Source organism: Lichenostomus cassidix, chromosome 5 (assembly GCF_008360975.1).
Source record: "Lichenostomus cassidix isolate B80296 chromosome 5, HeHo_3.0, whole genome shotgun sequence".
In the NCBI taxonomy this organism is placed as follows: domain Eukaryota; kingdom Metazoa; phylum Chordata; class Aves; order Passeriformes; family Meliphagidae; genus Lichenostomus; species Lichenostomus cassidix.
In genome coordinates this window covers 29,922,178-29,941,056 of record NC_139486.1, presented here as the reverse complement: position 1 = coordinate 29,941,056, position 18,879 = coordinate 29,922,178, and the positions used below count along the sequence as shown (strand labels likewise).

At 36.6% G+C, this 18,879-nt stretch overlaps 1 protein-coding gene and 1 long non-coding RNA gene across 3 annotated transcripts in view; one reads left to right on the top strand and one right to left on the bottom strand.

The window, feature by feature from the left end:
- The window catches only part of CDIN1 (CDAN1 interacting nuclease 1), a 121,780-nt gene extending 115,170 nt beyond the window's left edge, over nt 1-6,610 (bottom strand). The window contains exon 1 of one of the 2 annotated variants that reach the window (XM_085062025.1): nt 6,301-6,610. In XM_085062025.1, the coding sequence (XP_084918151.1) occupies nt 6,301-6,401 (101 nt within the window). In that variant the 5' untranslated portion in view covers nt 6,402-6,610. The remainder of the gene's footprint in view (nt 1-6,300) is intronic. The other variant, XM_085062024.1, reaches the window with a different exon arrangement.
- A 6,347-nt stretch (nt 6,611-12,957) lies between these two features.
- On the top strand, nt 12,958-16,266 carry LOC146436245 (uncharacterized). Its single transcript, XR_014852897.1, has 3 exons — nt 12,958-13,048; nt 13,302-13,378; nt 16,174-16,266. It is a non-coding gene; the product is annotated as an uncharacterized LOC146436245 (long non-coding RNA).
- Nucleotides 16,267-18,879: the final 2,613 nt, after the last annotated feature.

Genomic DNA, 18,879 nt, shown 5'->3' with positions numbered 1-18,879 from the left:
TTTCACCATCAAATCTTCAAAGGATATAGGATTGGCTTATAAGTGGTTTGTATAAATTCCTCAAGGCCAAAAAAGGTTTCCCTTTACTCAGCCAAAATGAATTTCACAAGTATAGTAAGTCCTGTGTAATTTTTTTTTAATGAAATGAACTGTACTCCCATATGGTAGCACTTCACATGGGAAAACATTAAGAGAGAAGAAAGAGATTTGTTAGTATTTAAGAATTCAGAAAATAGAAACTTAATTTTCCTTGTGCATTTCAAACAAAATTTCAAGACTAACATTTAAAACAGGCTTGCATTTTGCTAGGATAGACATATGAGGGAGTGCTTATAAGAAAGAGGATGATTACACCTTTAAAAACATGACAGAAAACTACGATGGATTTCCCTCAAAATTAACTTTCATGCTAACACACTTATATATTACACCCACTTTTCTATTAATAGGAAACATATAAACAACTCAAAAAAAACCCTTCCAACTCTTCAAACAAAAGAAAACAATCATGTCCTCAAAACCTAGTATTTACATGTGCCAATATAAGTTTTCTGCCTAAATTCTGTCTGTTGGCATTGGGAAAGCCACAAACATGAGCAAAACTGTATTTTCCATTCTATTCTGAAAGCTCCCCCTGCTATCAATATCTAACTTTTAAGTAAATACCTTCTGTTAAATTTAATGAATAATAAAGGAGATAAATTTTTTCTGAGTTATACACTGATTTTTTTAATTTCTGCTGCACAATACTTCATATTACAGGAGAGGATTGGTATTCTTTCCATTTAGGGTCATAGCACATGCAAACACTTTTTTAGCAAGTCATACCAAATCCAACCAGTTACAAGTTCTTTAAGGCTTGTTCACTGACACTTAAGTGAAAAGAGAATCTGCCTGCTGGTTCAGCCTATTGACGCTGTAATATAGAAGATTTTCTACCAAGGGTTCAAATAGCAAGAACTTCTTTCCAAAGGGAACAATACCAGTTGTTCACATAACTACTTTGCACAGTTAATTTTTATTTCATTTTAGGATTATTTAAAATATGTTACATTTTATTGTAGGTCACTTCTTGAATCTTGTACATTGCTAATTCCCTTTTCAATTAATGAGCCAAGACCTCTTTCTCATCTCTCATTATCAATCTGTTTACGCGTGAGGTTTACAGCAGCTTCAAGTACATAACAAATTTTAAATTATATTGGGTTTTTGTTACACAGAGTAGACAAAAACAAACTCTGTGTCAAACTTTGCTACCTCTGAAGTCTAATATAAAAGAAGAAGAAAATACAAAACTTAAAGGAATCTACTGTTTCATTGATATCCTTGTTAAATCCTGCAGAACCTTTACAGACAGTACACTGGTAGAAAGCATTTGCGACATGATGAGATCGTTTATATAGGGAGATCATGCATTTATGTCATTAAGAAGTGAGAATATAGAAAAACAGAGGGAGTTTAACACGTGCCTTTAAACTTTGTTTTTTTCAAAATAAGTTTCTAGCACTCACAGGCACAAAGACAACTTTCTAAATGAGATTTCCTAGATCAGTGTTTGCAGAATAATGAAAAATAGCCTAGTTCTTCTGCTTTTCAAAATAATTAACTATTCAGAAGAGCAGGGAGAGAAGGAGAAGTTAAAAGAGTAATATTGGGTTTGCTATGACAAGAACCTTTCTAGGCAGAAGACAGTAGAACTGAAGTGTCACAAAGCAGTAGGTTGCCTGCTCAGATACAAACTTCCTGTCCAATAATTCTGTGCCTGGGTTCAGAGCCCGGAGCCATGCAGGCAGCTATCTGCCCTCTGCTTCACAAGCCTCACTGCCAGTCTGCCTTCCCAGGTAACAACAGCTCAAAAGAGCACCAGAGCAGAGCACGAAGAATTCTCCTTCCACCTCGACTCAATCTCCAGGCTCCAGACACCAGAACACATAATTGGAAAGAAAAATGAAAAACGGAGGATGAAAAAAAGAGCAGTTCCACCCTCCTGTTTCTCACCACAACCATCATGGGCTCATCAGAACTGCTTGATACTCTAAGCAACTGCACAATAGTGGAATGAAATTATTCACAAAGAAGTAATATATTGCCTTGTAAATAAAATTCGCTTGAAGAGGAAAATGAGAGGCCTATCCTCCCCCAGCTCTAAAAAACAAAACCAGAGGCAACGAAACTGGCAAAGAGGCAGAAAAAATGCTTCTTCAGTCTTAAGCAGCTGGTAAAAGAAATAACATTGATACCATACATTTAAACTTATTTAGGGCCTTCATTTCAAAATGAATCATCACAGAGAAACTGATAAAAGTGAGCAAATAGTAAACGATTTTTTTTCAACTTACATTGTAAGACATTACTGTGCAGATACATTTTTTCATAATGAAAATCTTGCTGAGATGCTTTCCAGGCCTGGTGTCATTTAATAAAGCTATCACTAATTTGGAGAAGGAGCAACACAATTACTGAAAATGTGTGTAAAACTGAAGTGATATTAAGCAATGAAGAACAGAGGTCATGAATGTAGAGGAATGTGCATCCCTTGATATGCTGTGAAAACAAAGAGTGTGCATTGCAATAATCAAGTGTGGACTTACATACATTAAAACCAAATAGCCATACTCAAGTATATCAATATGAAGCTGTGCATCATATTTTCTTCTTGCTTACTGGCAACAGTAGCACTGCTTGTAGGCAGCTATAACTACCATTTAAGAGAGAAACACGTACTGAAAAAAGATTTTAACTTTCTCAGAACCTTTCCTGCAATAACCTACATTTCCCTCAACCAGCTCATTCAATTTAGACATTAGCTCTCATTGAGAAGAACAGTATCTCAGAAGAACATGAGTCCAAAGCTGAAGGGAAAGCAGAAGAATATAATACAGAAGTAACAAAGATAATCACAAATTATTAGCAAATAAAAAAATTCAGGTGAGAAACAAAGCAAAAAAGGTGGTACATTTCAACAGAAAAGCACCACACTGAACACACAGAATTATCAGTCCAATAGTGTATGCGTTAAAAAGATCAAAGGAACTACGGATCAGTGATCCAATATTGGCAGAGATTTATCACGCTTAGTGCTCAAAATCACATTTTGATAATCCTCAGGTCATCCAAATACCCTGCTGTTAAATGAGAACATGTTAGGAGACAACTGCTAAGGATGTAACAAATACCTTAAGAATAAAGAAATGAATAATACATTGGTAATTGTCAGGCATGAAATACAAAGCACAGCACTAACAGAAAAAGAACAGCATTTGGATACCCAAGTTTTTGCAAAATAACTGGATTTTAAGCAAAGTAGACTAAATCCATGTTGCCTGTAAAGTTACAGGGTCGTAAAATATAAGAATTCCCAATACTTGTATAAAAATACTTATAAACAGTATGAGAAGCAGTCTAATTTTGACTTTTTGACATTAATAAGTCACATGACAATACTCCTTTGAAGTAATCTCATCTACTGAAATAGTCTAATAATAGTAAAGTCCAAACTACCCTGTTAAAAAATTATTTAGATTCACAGGTCAGGTTGGCAGCCACCACCCAGCATACCTATGTATTAAATTGTGGCAGCTGTTTTACAGAAATTACAACTTACTCTTAGGGAGAAATTGCAGAACAAGAGTAGGCCCTTTCATAAACCATGTAAAATATTTTATACAAATTAGGAGCATAAAATGTGAGACTTCAGGAAATACTACAGCTGAGGGAAGAACTAAGAGATAAGGCAGTATTAGAAAAAACCTGAGTAGATTAATGCAGAAATCCAAAGACTCTCAAGATCTATGAGGCAGTAGGAACCAGAAATATTTGAAAACTGTCAATTTATGTATTGCATTAGCAGTGGAATACCAATCCTTCCCAGGGAAAGATTGAAAGTGCAAGGTGAAAGCAGCTATTATGGATGTTAGTACTTTCCAGTTTGAATCAGCAACTGTTACCATATAATAATGAGAAACTGGCTACGGACACCTTCATCACACTGCAGGTACCATGACAGATTCTGGAATATTTTCTTAAAAAGACTGAATTAGAAAGTTGAGGTGGGTGGGGGGCTTTATGTGATTCTGGTTTTCACAGAGAAAAAAAAAGCAGGCAGAAAGTCCAACCAGACCCTTCTTGTCCTAGAAGAGAATAATATAAGTTCTAGATTATAAGAAACTTATTTAATCCACAGTTATAAAACACACCACTGAAAAAGCCTCACCTTTAAAATGGCATACAAGTTTACAAATCTCTGCGGCTGGCCTCTTTTACAAGATAAGGGTTATAGAGAATGCCTGTTTCCCACATCATAACATGTATCTGCTTCAATACACCTTCCTTCCTAAGGCAAGCAGTGGCCTTGGAATGTATTATTTATCTTCTGCATTTGACTTGCTATGAGAAATAAAGAGACAACAAAGAAATATCACATTTGCAGAAACAAGATGTGCAGACCTCCTCAAAATATATTTAAACAGGGATTTTTTAAAAAGCTATCAATTAATTTATCACTTATACAGAAAATTTTAGCCTTCACCCAGGATGGGCAAACAAAATTCAGGAGAGTTCTACAAGCAAACTTTAGAAGAGGACATATCATAATGTGAATAATCAGATAAGAGTATGCTGAGCCACCTAAGTGTGGAAGCAACTACTACAGCTAACCTTTGCTTTTCAGTGTTTGCCACACTTGAGCCAGCTGCTTTAGAAAAAAAACATAATTATTTTCCTAAATAACCCTACACTGTCAGTTGCACATAACTGTCCACAAGTCATCAAGTTCTGAACAGAGGACTCAATGGGTCTTTTGCAGCATCAAATGAGCGGACTGGGCAGTAAAATGCATCAGAAAAGCCCAGTCTTTTCTGGATAAATTTGTTTTCCATATTACAGGCCCTCATGTGTGTATGGATCTGTCTCAGAAGCAGGTTCCTAAAAATAGTAACTGACTGGGAAAGCCAACCCAATTATAACATTCTTTCAAGACAACTTTATAAGGAGAGTAGAAAAAGAGAACATATGCATGTTTATGCATGCTTGCACACACAAATACACACAAACACTCTCTCAAAATTTCATTAGCACCAAAGTGATAACGCCAAGTCAAAGCTCCTTAGGCGTATGTTGTCACAGGAAGTTGTTTCTCAAGTTGCAGAAGTACCGTGCAAGGTGAACTGAGCTCCAAAAATGCAACTCAATGCACTCCCTGAACCAACCACAATGTTTCTTCTCTATAACAGGGCAATTCTCTTAGCTTGATTTTCACATTACACACTTTCCTGAAAAGAGAAAGATCTCACTGGACAGTTTAAAAGCCTAAGTTAATGTTGGCTTTTCATTCACTTACTGTAAGTTACACACAGCATCAGTTTCTTCCTCTACTCCTGTGGTTGAGACTAGCAAGGCTCATTCAGGAAACCTGTGAATGATTTTCTGGTTTGTTTATATCTCTCTCTCACCAAAGTAGTACAGTACCTAACCCCCTACATTTTTCTGTATTATTTCTGGTGATTTTAAAGACAGCACCACTCTTTTCCCCAGATAACCCAATTTGCTGTCCTGTCCAATTCAGCACTAGCAATCCTTCCCCCAAACCGGAAAAACAAGTGAAGAACCTTGCAACGTCCCTTAAAACTCTGCTGCCGTTGGCAGTAAGTAAATTTTACCAATGAAGATTGGTGCACGGAGCACATCCTGCCATGTATACCTTTCCATCCTAGCCCATGGTCATTTGCAAAAGTCTTTGACAATTCTGAACACATCTCAGGTGAGGAAGCACATGAAAGGCCATAGGTAAGAAGATGAGCCCTTTTCCAGTTTCAAAAGGAATATAGCAACAAGCAGAGAATTATGGATCCATAAAGTCCCTTCTCCCTAAGCAACACGGGCACTAATATTACAGCATGGATTCCACCCTTGGCCTCAGCCACAGAAGTTCGCCCTGGGCTGTAAGGCTTCATTCACATCAGAAGGCCTACTTGGTGGGTAGGGGCTCACGAAGTGCTCGGAGAGCTTGCACTAAGACGTGTGTCGGGAACGCCGGGGGAAATGTTCTTTATTTTGTGCCAACTCCTCAGGTCACGGAGGGTGGAGCAGCGCCCTGCTACCAGCGGCAGCTTCAGCGAGCTGTCGCTTGCCGTCGAGGACCGTGTGCGTGTGCTGGTGATTTTGTACCGTGTGGGGCCTGACCTGGGGCACCGGCCGGGGCTGGCGGCGCGGCCCCGCGGCCCGTCGGCCCTCCGCAGCCAGCCCGCAGGCCGCCTGGGGCCGAGCGCCAGGGCCCCGCGCCGGAAGGCGGGAAGCACTTACCTAGGAAACTTCTCCTTCAGCTTCCTCAGGCTCTGCCGGGTGGGCTGCACGTGCCCCAGGAACTGGGCTATTTCATCGTACTGGGCTTTGCTCAGCTTCATGCCTCTCACCGCCGGGGCTGCGCGGAGGCGGCGGGAGGGTCGCGGGCCGCGCCGGGCGGCGAGAGGCAGGAGGCCAGCGATGGCGGGGCGGGGAATCGCGGCAAGCCCGGGGCACTCTTTGCTACCAGCCCAGCGCCCAGGCAGCCACGAGCCGCCGCCGCTGCCGCTTCCCGCAGCTCCGCCCCGCGGCCCGTCCGGGGCGGTGCGAGGGGGCGGTGCGAGCGGCCGTGCCGCGCCGCCGGGCTCTGCGCAGCCGCTCCGGCGGGAAGGAGAGCGCTGTTCCCGCCCGGCCGGGCCGCCGTGCCGCTGCAGGGCCTCTCTGGCCGAGCAGGGCAGCGGCAGCCTCCCGCCTGGGGATGTGCTCCGTTTGGTGCCCCGCGAGTCGCTCCTACGAGCCGCTGTGGTGCCTGCGAGAGTGGAAGGAGCTGGCGGGGCGGCCCCGGCCCCGGTCCCTTCCCGCAGCAGGCAGAGGAGACCAAGGCGCTGTGCGGAAGCTCCTGCTCTGGAGCGCGGGTTGCGAGCTCGGCTGTATTACGGCTTCAAAATGTAATTTTCAGGGCCCTTTTCATCAGTGACGCTGAAATTAACTGTTTCTTGCTGTTTAAAGGGAAAATAAAAGCTGTTGCAGCTGGGCTGCGGGTGCGGAAAGGGCCTGCAGCGTTGCAGATGTACAGGGTGAAGGCTCGTGCTAAATTTTAGGAGAAAGCCATCCAAGTTTGTGCTTGGATTTACTTCAGAATTTGCAAGCCTTAGTTTCTGTGCTGGGTGGTTTTAGTAATTATTGTAATTTCAAAGATTGGTATGCTCTCCTGCAAACAATGTATGAAGACTAGAGATTATGAAGAGAATTGACCATGCAGGAGACCAAGAAATAAGTACTCCCTTTGATTTTGATCTAATTGCATTAACGAACTATGTACAGGCTACTGGAGTCCTAACCTTGAGGCTTCAGGCACTTAAAACTACAGATAAAGAACTGATTCTTTTTATAGATTTTAGATTCTGTTCCCTTGCTTTCTCTCTGGAAAGCTTTAAGATCATATTTTGAGGGTTTTTCATCATCGCAGCCAGCAACTTTACAACTTTACTTGTTTATTGCAGGAGTACAAAATCTAGAACTTCAATGAAGAGTGAATAGCATGGGTATGCCAGCAAGGTTAGTCATTTACGAATACTTGTGAAACTGGTTTCTGATTGAGAATGCTCAACAAACCCTCTATCACTCGATCCTCCATGAATTTTGGTGAGTTTTGTTTGGAACGAGAAGTCTTCCTAGGAACAGCTGTTTCCGATACTATGGCCTAATATAAGTGTTTGAAACTCATTAATTACCCCACAGTAAAAGACAGTGCAGTGAACCTAAGCCAAATTACAGATTCCATTCCTCATTCTGCATCCAAAAAAAATGCATTAAATTGAAAAAAGAGCATTCTTTTAAAGAGAAGTATTAATTAATGTAAAGATACTTTTTTTTCTTTAGGTCTATCAAAGAGAGTAGTAGGAGGTATGTATGTTTGGGAGGGAAGAGTGTGTTCGTTTCAATCTGATATCCATTTTAAAGGTCCGTAAGGATATAATTTTCTTGAAACATAGAAAAAGTAATTTCCTCCTATCTTTCCAAAGATGATAATTATTGCTTTTTCTTTAAAAATAGATTTAAAAGAAAATAATTCAGTGGTCTTTCACTAACATTACTACGGCTTCTTTAGAAACAATCAATAGTGCTTCTTAAAAAGAAACAAAAACGAAGCAACAAGCAAACAACATTTTTCTTTGTTTTGGGATAATTTCCAGTGAAAATTTCTTTACAAACCTTAATGCTGCTATCTATAACTTCTATCTCCATTCATTTCACTTGTTCACTAATATATCTTCTCGATTTTTTTTTTTAGTAAATCAAATGACATTTCAGTCTACAATGCACAGAACAATAGGTTAGAACTGTAATATGAAGTTATCAGTCTATGGACCAAACTACAAACATCTGATGTAGGTATTATGTACACATTGGATATATTTTGTAGTCTCTCCTACTGGATCAAGGCTTTGTAGACTTCAAAATAATTTTTTAAAAAAGCGAATTACTTTCTAACATAAAGTTTCACTGAAACTGAGAGGAGCTAATATCGTGCTGTAATAGGAAGGTAACAGCCCTCAGATGTGAGCTGCTGCAAGGAAGCATTTTGCATGGTGGAATGCAAGACATAGATGGGAAGTTTTGTATGCAAAATATAGGCCACTCCAAGCCAAAATTAGTTAATACAGAACTATTCTAATGAAACATTCAGAAATCCAGTGAGAAAAAAAAATAGAGGTTCTCAACAAAAAGAGTCCATTAAATACTTTTTGCCATCAATCAAACTGCCTTTCCAGTTTTACTGTATCAAACAAACATCAGACCATCTGTAATTAAGTTGTGGACATCTATATTGTAAGATGATGTAGATAGTGGAAGTTTGCAAAAATCCAATAAGCAACTGGATGGAATATGTAAGAAAAAGAAAAGGTGTGAAAAACTTAAATTTATGTTTGGCTCGCGGAGACCGAGAACTGCAAATGGATGCTGAAGGAATGTTCTCAGGAAGTAGTTACTATATGCTCGCTTTTTTCTCAGATGGTTCCATGGTATCTGCATGAGGCAGCTGCTCTTGATTTTTGCCTTGAGGTTGGTTTCCAGTCTATCTATCATATAAACAAAGTTTCCTTCCGAAAAGAAAGTAAAGAGAAAAAAACTATGGGAAAAACAAACAATTGGCAATGACAAATTAGGGGGAGGAATGAAGAGGACATGTAACCTATTGGGGGAAAATAAAGACAGGGAGACAGAGCAAAACACCTGGCAGAAGACTTCCAGTAATGACCATCCTTCCTTGCAGGTAGTCTTGCGCACAGTTGGTGTAGGACAGTAAGTAATGGACCTTTGGTCCATCATTTTGTTTTAGCTGGTAGTGTGTGATATTAGTATGTGTCTCCTATTACTTTAAGAAGATGATTGGATAGTGTGATTTACAGCTAGGTTCAGAGTTAAAATAACATTCATTATTCTCCAAAGAGCTTAAAACAACTATGTTTTGAGAATAAGTAATTCTAGCATATTAATAAGGAGTCAATTCATGCACAAAGTGCAAATTTTGATTTGATTTTTATGGCCTACATACATAGTCCGTGTTGCTTTCTGTGACAAAATTAATGAAAAGACTGCTGGCACTCATATATATTTTCTAATCTGTTGATTAGGGATGCTCATGTTGGGAGCTATGCTAAAACTAGTTGCATTTGCCACTGATTGGGGTGCTAGTTTCAGTTCTCTAATACTTTTAATCCTGCCTCATTCCGTTTGTTGCACATGTTTCTAGAAGTATTTTTCAGTCAAATATCTATTTAATGGGATTTTTTTTTTGTTGTGGAATTCAGCTCTTCTTACTTGATATTTTTTCATTGAAAGAATAGCTTGATCATGCTTCCACTTAACTTGGTCTAATAAACACCTCCACAGGATACAGTTGTTACCTCATAAAAAAGGAGAACCCTCAATTTATGTTCTAATTTATATCCGTAGGTTTCAATATACTTTCTGAAAGTGATTGTATTGTGAAACAAACCATGCTACCTTCAGTATGTATTAAACAAACAAAAAAGAAAAAATTGGTCTATGCATCACTATTGAACATTAATTGTTTTGCTATTTCACAAGATGGTAAGTCACGCTAAGGTTTTTTTCCCTAAAAGTGAACATGGGATTGCTTGATACCACAACAGTGTGAAGAACATGACAGCAATAGAATGATTATAGATAGCAGAATACCAATTAAAAAAGGCATACATTGTTTTCTTTCTGTGTCTACAGATTTGTTCCTCATAATTACAGAAGTCATTGAAGCAAATTAATCTAGTTTTCTGTACTATTATTATACCAGATATATGTTTCTATAAAATACTTGTTTGTTGAAGTACCTAAAAAAAACCCAAAAAGGTGTATTGCTATGGTATATTGAGAACATTGCTTTATACTCATGGGGCCTGATCTATGGTCAATAGAAAGTCTATAAATTTTAATGGACTTGGGCTACTTTTATGGTTCTGAGCTGCATGTTTATGTATTTTCTGTAACAAGATGTAAAAGATTGTTGAAAATGATGAGTTATTTAAAAATCAGTTTCTATAACTGAAATGGCAACATGCCCAAAGTGTTCTTACCCTACATCTTGACTTTACTGTAGTTTCATATGATGAAATTTCTTGTTTGGATTTGCCTTGTTAAGCTCTCAGTAGTCAGAGACAGACACCTGTATGAAAATACCTTTCTAGTTTCAAATTAAATTATTTAAAGTAATTTTTGCCTCTTTGTCAGTATTTGTTAAAATGCTGCATTAACTACTGTATACTGTTTTTTCCCAAGGGATTTCAGCTTCATTCACTGTATGGAAAAAAACCTGTAGTCATGTGATGAGTTAGATTCTTTTCTGAAAGACTCCTCCCTTATTTATTACAGAATTTGGAATACATACTGGTTGAATGAAACAGGAACTGAAAGAAAATTTAACTGTAAAGATAATTGGATGGCTACTCAAAGAGTATGGACTCTGTCTTTGCCTCTGTGGCCTTTTTATGTAAGCTTAGAAGTCATTTGATGGAATTTTCTTTCCATGTGGCTTTTTTTTTTTAACGCAATATGCATGGTATTCTGTGCAAGACATCTAATTTAATTACACTGGTGCCATAAACTGTTGGCCAGAGAGATCATCCCAATCTGCTCTGGCCAGTTCCAGAATAATACCTGTGCACTTGTAGTAGTGCTGCAGCTGATTGTGTGCATACATAGTCAGACAGATCAGCTGATTCAGCTGAAAACTAAACGTGCAAAAAAACCACATAAAACTATTATTTTTCATCTAAACCAACTGTCAATTCGACTCACTGAACAGCCTTGAAAATATAAGTGCCAACACATGGGAGGAAATAGGGATGCAAAGCTACCTCTCTCTGTTGATGGTAGCAGATCCTTGAGGGATTAACCTCACAAATTGGACCTCTAAATTAGGTGCCAGTCATTAAGCAATATGATTATCCTACATATATTCTGCTAAGAGTTTACATTTTAGAGCATGATTGCACTAAATGCTAAGCACTATCAATGAAACTGAATTTAATGAAAATTGAATCTTGAACATACAGAGTACTGGGCACAGTACTCTGAAAAATCAGGTCCTGTGTATATTCCACTGGAGAACCCAAATCAGTGAACAGCTTTGGGCTAAATCTTTCAAACTTGATTTCTCTCATACACCTATATATATATGAATTAAAAATATATATGCACACATACACAGAAGTATACCAAAATACACAATAGAGGAGAATATGTTTTGAAAATAGATTTATTAGTACACATTTTCTTGCTTGTGCTTATTCAATGAGACACTATGGTAATGCTTAATATGCATGACATGGACAGTTGACAGTAAAGAATAAGTGAGGCCAAATTTTGAATGTAAGGGTTAAAAATAAGTGCAGAAATGGTGCACTATTTTTTATGTAAGGCAAAGGAGGGGAAAGTAGAAATTTGGAACTGTTTTATAATAAAGAGGACTGAAATGAGGTTGTACATCAAAATGCATGGTATAATGTACAAGTTTCACGGTGTTTGACATAATAACAGTAATGTTACAATGTGTAAATAAATCAAAATTGAGACATTAATACAATTAGTGAAATAACAAGTATAGTTAATGATAGATTGCATTGTGGTTTTTTGCTAAGTAGCAAAATTTTGTAATTTTGCAGTATATTTCTGAAGCATTATTATGAGACAGCAATGCTCTGCTGAATTGCCTCAGTTATTTTTATTAACTTGTCAGAAACATAGTACCTCAGAGTAACTAGGTAGCTTGTCTGTATCTCTTCTTACACCCAGAAGAATTTCAAATAGAAAGGTTAAGTACAAGGCTAAAACTAGCTCCCATATTGTGCTTTATTGCATTCTAACAAAATCTCTGAAAGAGGAACAAATTCTGCCTAAGAATGAATTGGGAAGAGACAACAGGTTCCCATAAATTCTATAACTTGTTGATTTATCCAGTGCCTACAACTGGCAGTATAAACTTAAAATTGTAGAATTGCTTACTGTTGTGTTAGTTGGGGTCTTTTTTCTGCCTCTCTCCTTTTACACCCACACAACAAAATAAAATAGGAAAGGTATAGCTTGCGGTGAATGACCAGCGCTGTTTTGACTTCAGTAGGAGCCATGTATGGTTAGCCAACCTGAAAATTAGGACTTTATTTATGTAGCCTGAAACTTTTAGGCATATAACAATTTTTGGCAACTTTGGATTATTTTAGATTAACTAAGTTTTTGAGGAGGGATACAGAAATAGATTAAGGGTGATTTTTTTCTTTCCCACAGTAGTGAAATTTCTATTGTCACCTTATACTTATGGAATTATATTAAATAGCTGAGGTTTCTTTTACTGTTTTTCTTCTAAAATGCTTAATGCTGTGTTATTTGTTTTCCAAAAATTCTTACCTCTCATTACATATCAAATATTTTCACTATTACAGGATTGGAATATTCTTTGAGTGCATTACCACAGAATCAGAGAAATGTTGAATGCAGCTAGATTTGAGATCATGTAGTCAACCTGATCCAGGTATGTGATAGTATCAAATACAACTGCTCTTTCTCATACCAAAATATTTCTAATTTGTTATTGTAGATTTCTCTAATGAGGTTTTTATAGTCTCCATTGGTAATATGTTCCAGTATTTTATCCCACTTGAACTCGGAAAGCTTGTTTCTAATATTTAATTCCAAGCCTATGGATTGCAAATGAAAGCACTTTTCTCTGTGTACTTTGAGGAAATGGGAAAATGATAAATCACTGGCTTTTTTACTTGTTTCAGGATTATTGTAATGCTGATCCACATCTCCCGTTTTTCTTTGGAAGTGTATGCAAGCCCAGTTCTTTCAGTCCTTTCTTGTAAGTCATTTTTCTGAAAGGGTTGTCATTTTTTTGTTCTCTGTACTTTGCAACATCTTTCTTAAAATCCAATGCAAACACTACTTCAGCTGAGACATTTCATTTTGCTGAGTAGAATAAAAATTCTCATATATTCTAAGCAAGATTCCTGTGTGCTGTTTCTTAAATTAACTACTAAAAAAAATCACACTGTGAGTTTTTATTCTGCCTTTGCTTACTCTTCAGTCTGTTATACTAGCTTATAGAAGCAGCTCTGTAAAGGGAAAGCAAAGTATGTGTAGCACAATGAATACGCTAGTCTCTCATAGTAGGAAATTCAGTGTGCAAAATACAAGAAAATAAGAATCCAAAATAGTAAGGGGTGAACACTGTAATATAGATATTAGATATGTTTTCATGGTGCGTTGTAATAGCATTACAGTTTCTTGAGTCTTCCATTTCTTCTGTTACCCATTTATTCTTTCTAACACATGTAAAACATATTTGACGTTTATAATAATGGAATTATTAGGCATGTTACTGACATCAAGGTTTAAGGGACTGGGTGACACAGGGAATTTATGTTCCACTTTAATCCATTTATCAGCCTCCTCTGGGAACAGATTTTAAATCTAACTCAAGCCATACCAATTTGGGGGGAAAATCCTGCTTAATCCAACAGCCTGGAAAACATGTAAATGTATGAAATTGTTGTCTAGGTTCCTCCTCACCTCTCTTTTCTTATGAAGGAAAATATTAATACTTTATATGATGACTTTCTCTTTCAAATCACTTGTTCAGATCTGTTGTTTTTCAGTTCAAGAATTAAGAGAGAAGATGATAGAGACACATTATATGAAGCATGAAATAATTGAAATATAAAAGTATATAATTCCATAGAAAAATAGGTAGTAGCCGTTAATAACTTATTTGCACATCAAAGCAATTTTCAATTAGAAAAATATTTTTTTAAATTACTGGTGTGGTTTATTTTGTTTGTTTGTGGGTTTTGGGGGATTTTTGTTTTGTTTTTTTTTTTTCTTTTTCCTTGGTTTCTTTGTTTTGTTTTAATTTTGTCAAGAAAGAAAGTTTTGAGTGTATTTCTGTTATACAAATTTGTACAGTAGCACTAAAACCAGTTGCTTCAAGGTGAAGAGGCAATGAAGGCTGCCCAAAATTAGGCAGTCCTGAATGAGGTCACCTGTTCCCCTGTGATAAAACCAGTTTGCTCTTTCTATTCTATAAACTAAATGAAGCTGCCACTTGGTTAATAATGAGTTGTATAGAACCAGGCTCTGAACTACTCTAGTGTGAATCCAAAATCATTTAATGCTGATGTAAGCAAGATCAGAATTGGGCACATTGCATGACTCATACTGATGTAGTCAATTATCTTTATAATGTAAGGAATGGTAAGAGAAGAATTATTGCCAGTCCTTGATTTTTGACATTGGCATTCAGGCACATATCTGGAGAAATTCAACTTGGGAGCCATGTATTGTTCATGTTCAGTCAGAATAATTTGCTGCATACTGAGATGCCAATCTTAGGGTTTAAGATGAAAAATACACTCTTATTAGTCAAATATTTATGAGTAGAACTCAATGTGTTTAAACCTTGTTGACCTTTACATAGTTATGACATATATATCATCTCTTGGTTATCCTTACTGTTGCTTTGTTCTGGAAAAAATAAAACAAGAGGTTAAGTAGTCCCTAAGGGTGAGTTAAGATGTAGACTACTGCCATGTTGCATGGCTGTCTTTCAAGGCAAGTTGATGAGACTGCCCAAAGCAATAAAAGAGGTTACTAGATTATGCCATTTAAGAAAAAAAGTTATTTTTGAAAATGAGTTTGCTATTTCCCTATTTAGTGTTCTAACATTGTAAACAATATATTTGATAATATTTGTGTCATATATGTAAAACCTAACTCCTTTTCTCTTTAAGCAGTTGCATTCAAAATGAGTTTAAAATCTAATCTAATTTGCTAATACATTTAAATGTTCTTTCTGATTCAAGGTTGGAAGGAAAGTCATCATGGTCATTTAGTCTGCTTTCTTGTGTTTCATTCATTAATTGCTGCTTATAATTCAGCACCTGAATTAGTGGGCATCATTTGAGACAAAATGGTACCCAAAAATATGCTTAGATCTTAATTTAAAACCATCCAGAAATACAGACTGTTACTAAATTCTTTGTGGTTAATTACTTTTACTGTCAATTGCAAGTAGCTTTTAAACAACTGAAGTTTTGATCTGAGTCATGAGTAGCACTCATAACTCAGTATGAGTATATAATAATCATATAGTTGCAACTGATGACTGCCAGAACTAGTCTTTTTGTCTTTTTTTCCCAGTTATTAGAGATGTCAAAGACTTATGTACTGTCAGTGGATAGAAGGCTTGCCTTTCTTGTAAAAACATTGCATACTCTCTATACATGACAGCCCTTATCTTTAAACTGATTTTTGTTCGAGTGATTATGTTTGGTGTACCACCTAGGCCTAATTTCTAAAGATGGAAACTGATTAATTTCGTATGTGTCTTTGATTTACCACATCTAAGTGAAATTCAGGATTTGCATTACTAAGAAATTTTAAACTAAATAAGTAACTTTTAGGAAAAAAAGATTTTTAGGAAAACTTCTGTGTAATAAGGTGAATTTAACTTTGTTATCTATACAGAGTGATACAAATAGATGTGGGCTGCTCTTTCTGTGCCTTGAACTGGTCAAGGTGAGTGCAGCTTGGGTCCAGAAAGCAGATTCCTGTGTCATTGTGGTGGTACATTTAACAGTGTTCTATTTTACTTTGCAGGGCTTATCCCGCAAGCTTTGTTATGTGGCTTCCCCTGATTACCCCAGATGTGGATGTATGATTTCTGTATTCATCTGCATAGACATAAATGTGAGTTAGCCACTGAATGGGAATGGAGTTTATATAGCTTTGGTTAAAAATTATTGAAAAAGGACGTCTTAAAGATTTTGCATGAAATTTGATTCTGTAAAGTGCAGCTGAAGATGTAAATAGATTAAGAATTTGATTATGCACTCCTCAGAAGAAGAAAGTTTCCAGTCAAGATAATAGTAAGTATTTGTGGTGAAAATTAAAATTTCTGGACCAATTATTTGTAACATTCATGGTTCAATGTTACATGCTAGGGCTTCAGCATTTTATTAGCTATTTCAGAGTGCTCATTTCGGGAACTGGAGAACTGTTCCCTATTTTCTAGCTACAATTCAGGATGATAATTAGTTGGAATATTTATTCTATTACTTTACAGGTGTGCATAATGTGTCTTTTACACGCCACAAGGCTTCTCTAAGAATACTTTTGAAGAGTTAACCCTTCCCTGAATCCTAACAGTTACCTCCATGCAAAAATTTAGGTTAAGTTTTTATGGGGAAAATAAAATACGCAAAAATGAGTTCTTTATCTTCCACAGTTTCAATATATGCTCGTGAAACTTTACAGGCTAATCTTACATAGTTTTTATTCCAAAACAAACAAACAAACAAACAAATAAACAACAACAACAACAGGATGGTAAGGATGCTACCACACTGGAGAAAATAAACCAAATTTTTAAATGAAAAACATGCAAATCCAAACTTTTTGCATACTTTTGGTGAGTTGTTTACTCTCATTCTAGTCATTATTCTTGACAGAGAAACACCAGTAACACTTCCTTGGTTGAGAATGTTTTAAGTAGGAATTATAATCTTCCTGTTTATTTAAGTACTAAAAAGAACAATGAAAAGGAAAATGCTTCAAATCAATCCCCCTACTATTTTAAACTATTTATAGAACCACTAATCAAAGTGTAATTCATAAAAACTTTGGGAGAATATTATGCTGTTTGTTATGAGTAGGTGTAACTGTTCTTAGGCGGTATCCTCATGGTTAGCACTAGCTCTTAGCTGTCACCGTTACCATAGGTAGTAATCTTTACCGATAAACTTAGCCCCTAATCAATAATTTCACAGACTAGGAAAGTAAAACATAATATAGTCCTTTGAATGAGAGTTATGTTAGTTGACGAGTTTGTAAAAACAATATGACACTTGTCTTCTAAATAATACTGCAGAAGTCTCTTGTAAGTCCTTTGGCAATTTTTTCTAATCCTTTACAAGTTGTAAAATCATAGCTGAAAGGCAGGCAGAAATGGAATGCACAAGTAAGACATCTGTTATTGTTATATCAATGATGATGTATAACCAGCTCTGCAGTAATAACATTTTAAAAAGGACTAGAGTCTTATCCAAAAGTAGATCTCATCCACTTTCACGTCTTCATTTGCTGTATTCATAAGAGTGAAGTTTATAATTGGGAGATGTTACCAGTTAGTGCTTGTAGGACATCACAGGTATGCTACAGTCTGGTTTGGATTAATGGCTTTGCAGCCAAGTCATATTTTAACAGATAGCAATGTCTGTAAACCAGCTTCAAAGTAATGTATTTGTGTGCTGCTTATAAAAGTATTCACCATTACTAAGTACAGTAATGCTGTATTTTACAAGTTCAGCACAGTGAAATGTATATAGTATTGATTTATTTTCTAGTCCATTAAGGACAAGCAGTGTATTATACTTAATTTAATAGAAGATTTACAAATCAGTATTTGGAGGGCTATCCCACGACAATTTTGAGGTGTAGATGCAGGTTTCTTTTAGAGATTGTTTTATTGTGTTGACTCAAAAACAAATTCCTATTAAGTACGTTTTAGTGTCACATAAGATTCAAAGAGTTAAACTTCCAACTTCCTTGAAATTGATACAAAGCTACAAAACTGTTAAATAGTGAGACAGCTTGGGAATGGCAAGGAACTTTTGCGGCAGTAGTGGAGAAGGAAAAATGGGGAGAAAATATATTATATTTTATGGTTGTCACACTTTTTGGCCATGCATCAGTAGAAACAACAGTAAGCTATGGAAGAAATATGTGTCTACTTCTTTCTTTCCTTAAAGCCTTTTCATTTCATCAAGGGTAAAATGGGTAATTTTGCATTTCAGTATATTTCAATACTGATTCATCCAGTAACAGCTAGTTAGCTCTTCATTTTTGTGACTTCATTGTGGAATTAATATGAACTGAAAAAATGAGACCCATGCCATTGTTCTGTATGATTAAGTGTGGAGGTTTTGATTTTGTCCTAACAGCCCAAGGGACTTGGTCCAAGAATCTCTATGGGATTTGGTCCAAAAATCCAATGATCCAAAAGCTCCCTGGTAGGGCTTTTAAACTCAATACGTAAGCTTTCAAGTTTTCAGGCTTTCTGTGCGTGTTTTGTTACTCATACAGCAGTATAATATTCCTTATTTTGTTATTATTTATTATTTTAAAAATATCTTTGTAACTATAAATCTTTTAGGCCTTGTACCAAGTTAGATTCTTATTGGAATACAGAAAAATTGATTTATTTGCTCTTGAAAATTCTGCTCTGGTTTTCTTTGCAGGAAAAGTGAATGTGTATTGTTCTTTACCTTAGTTGCAGTCAGTTCAACAAAGGATTGCATGTGGATT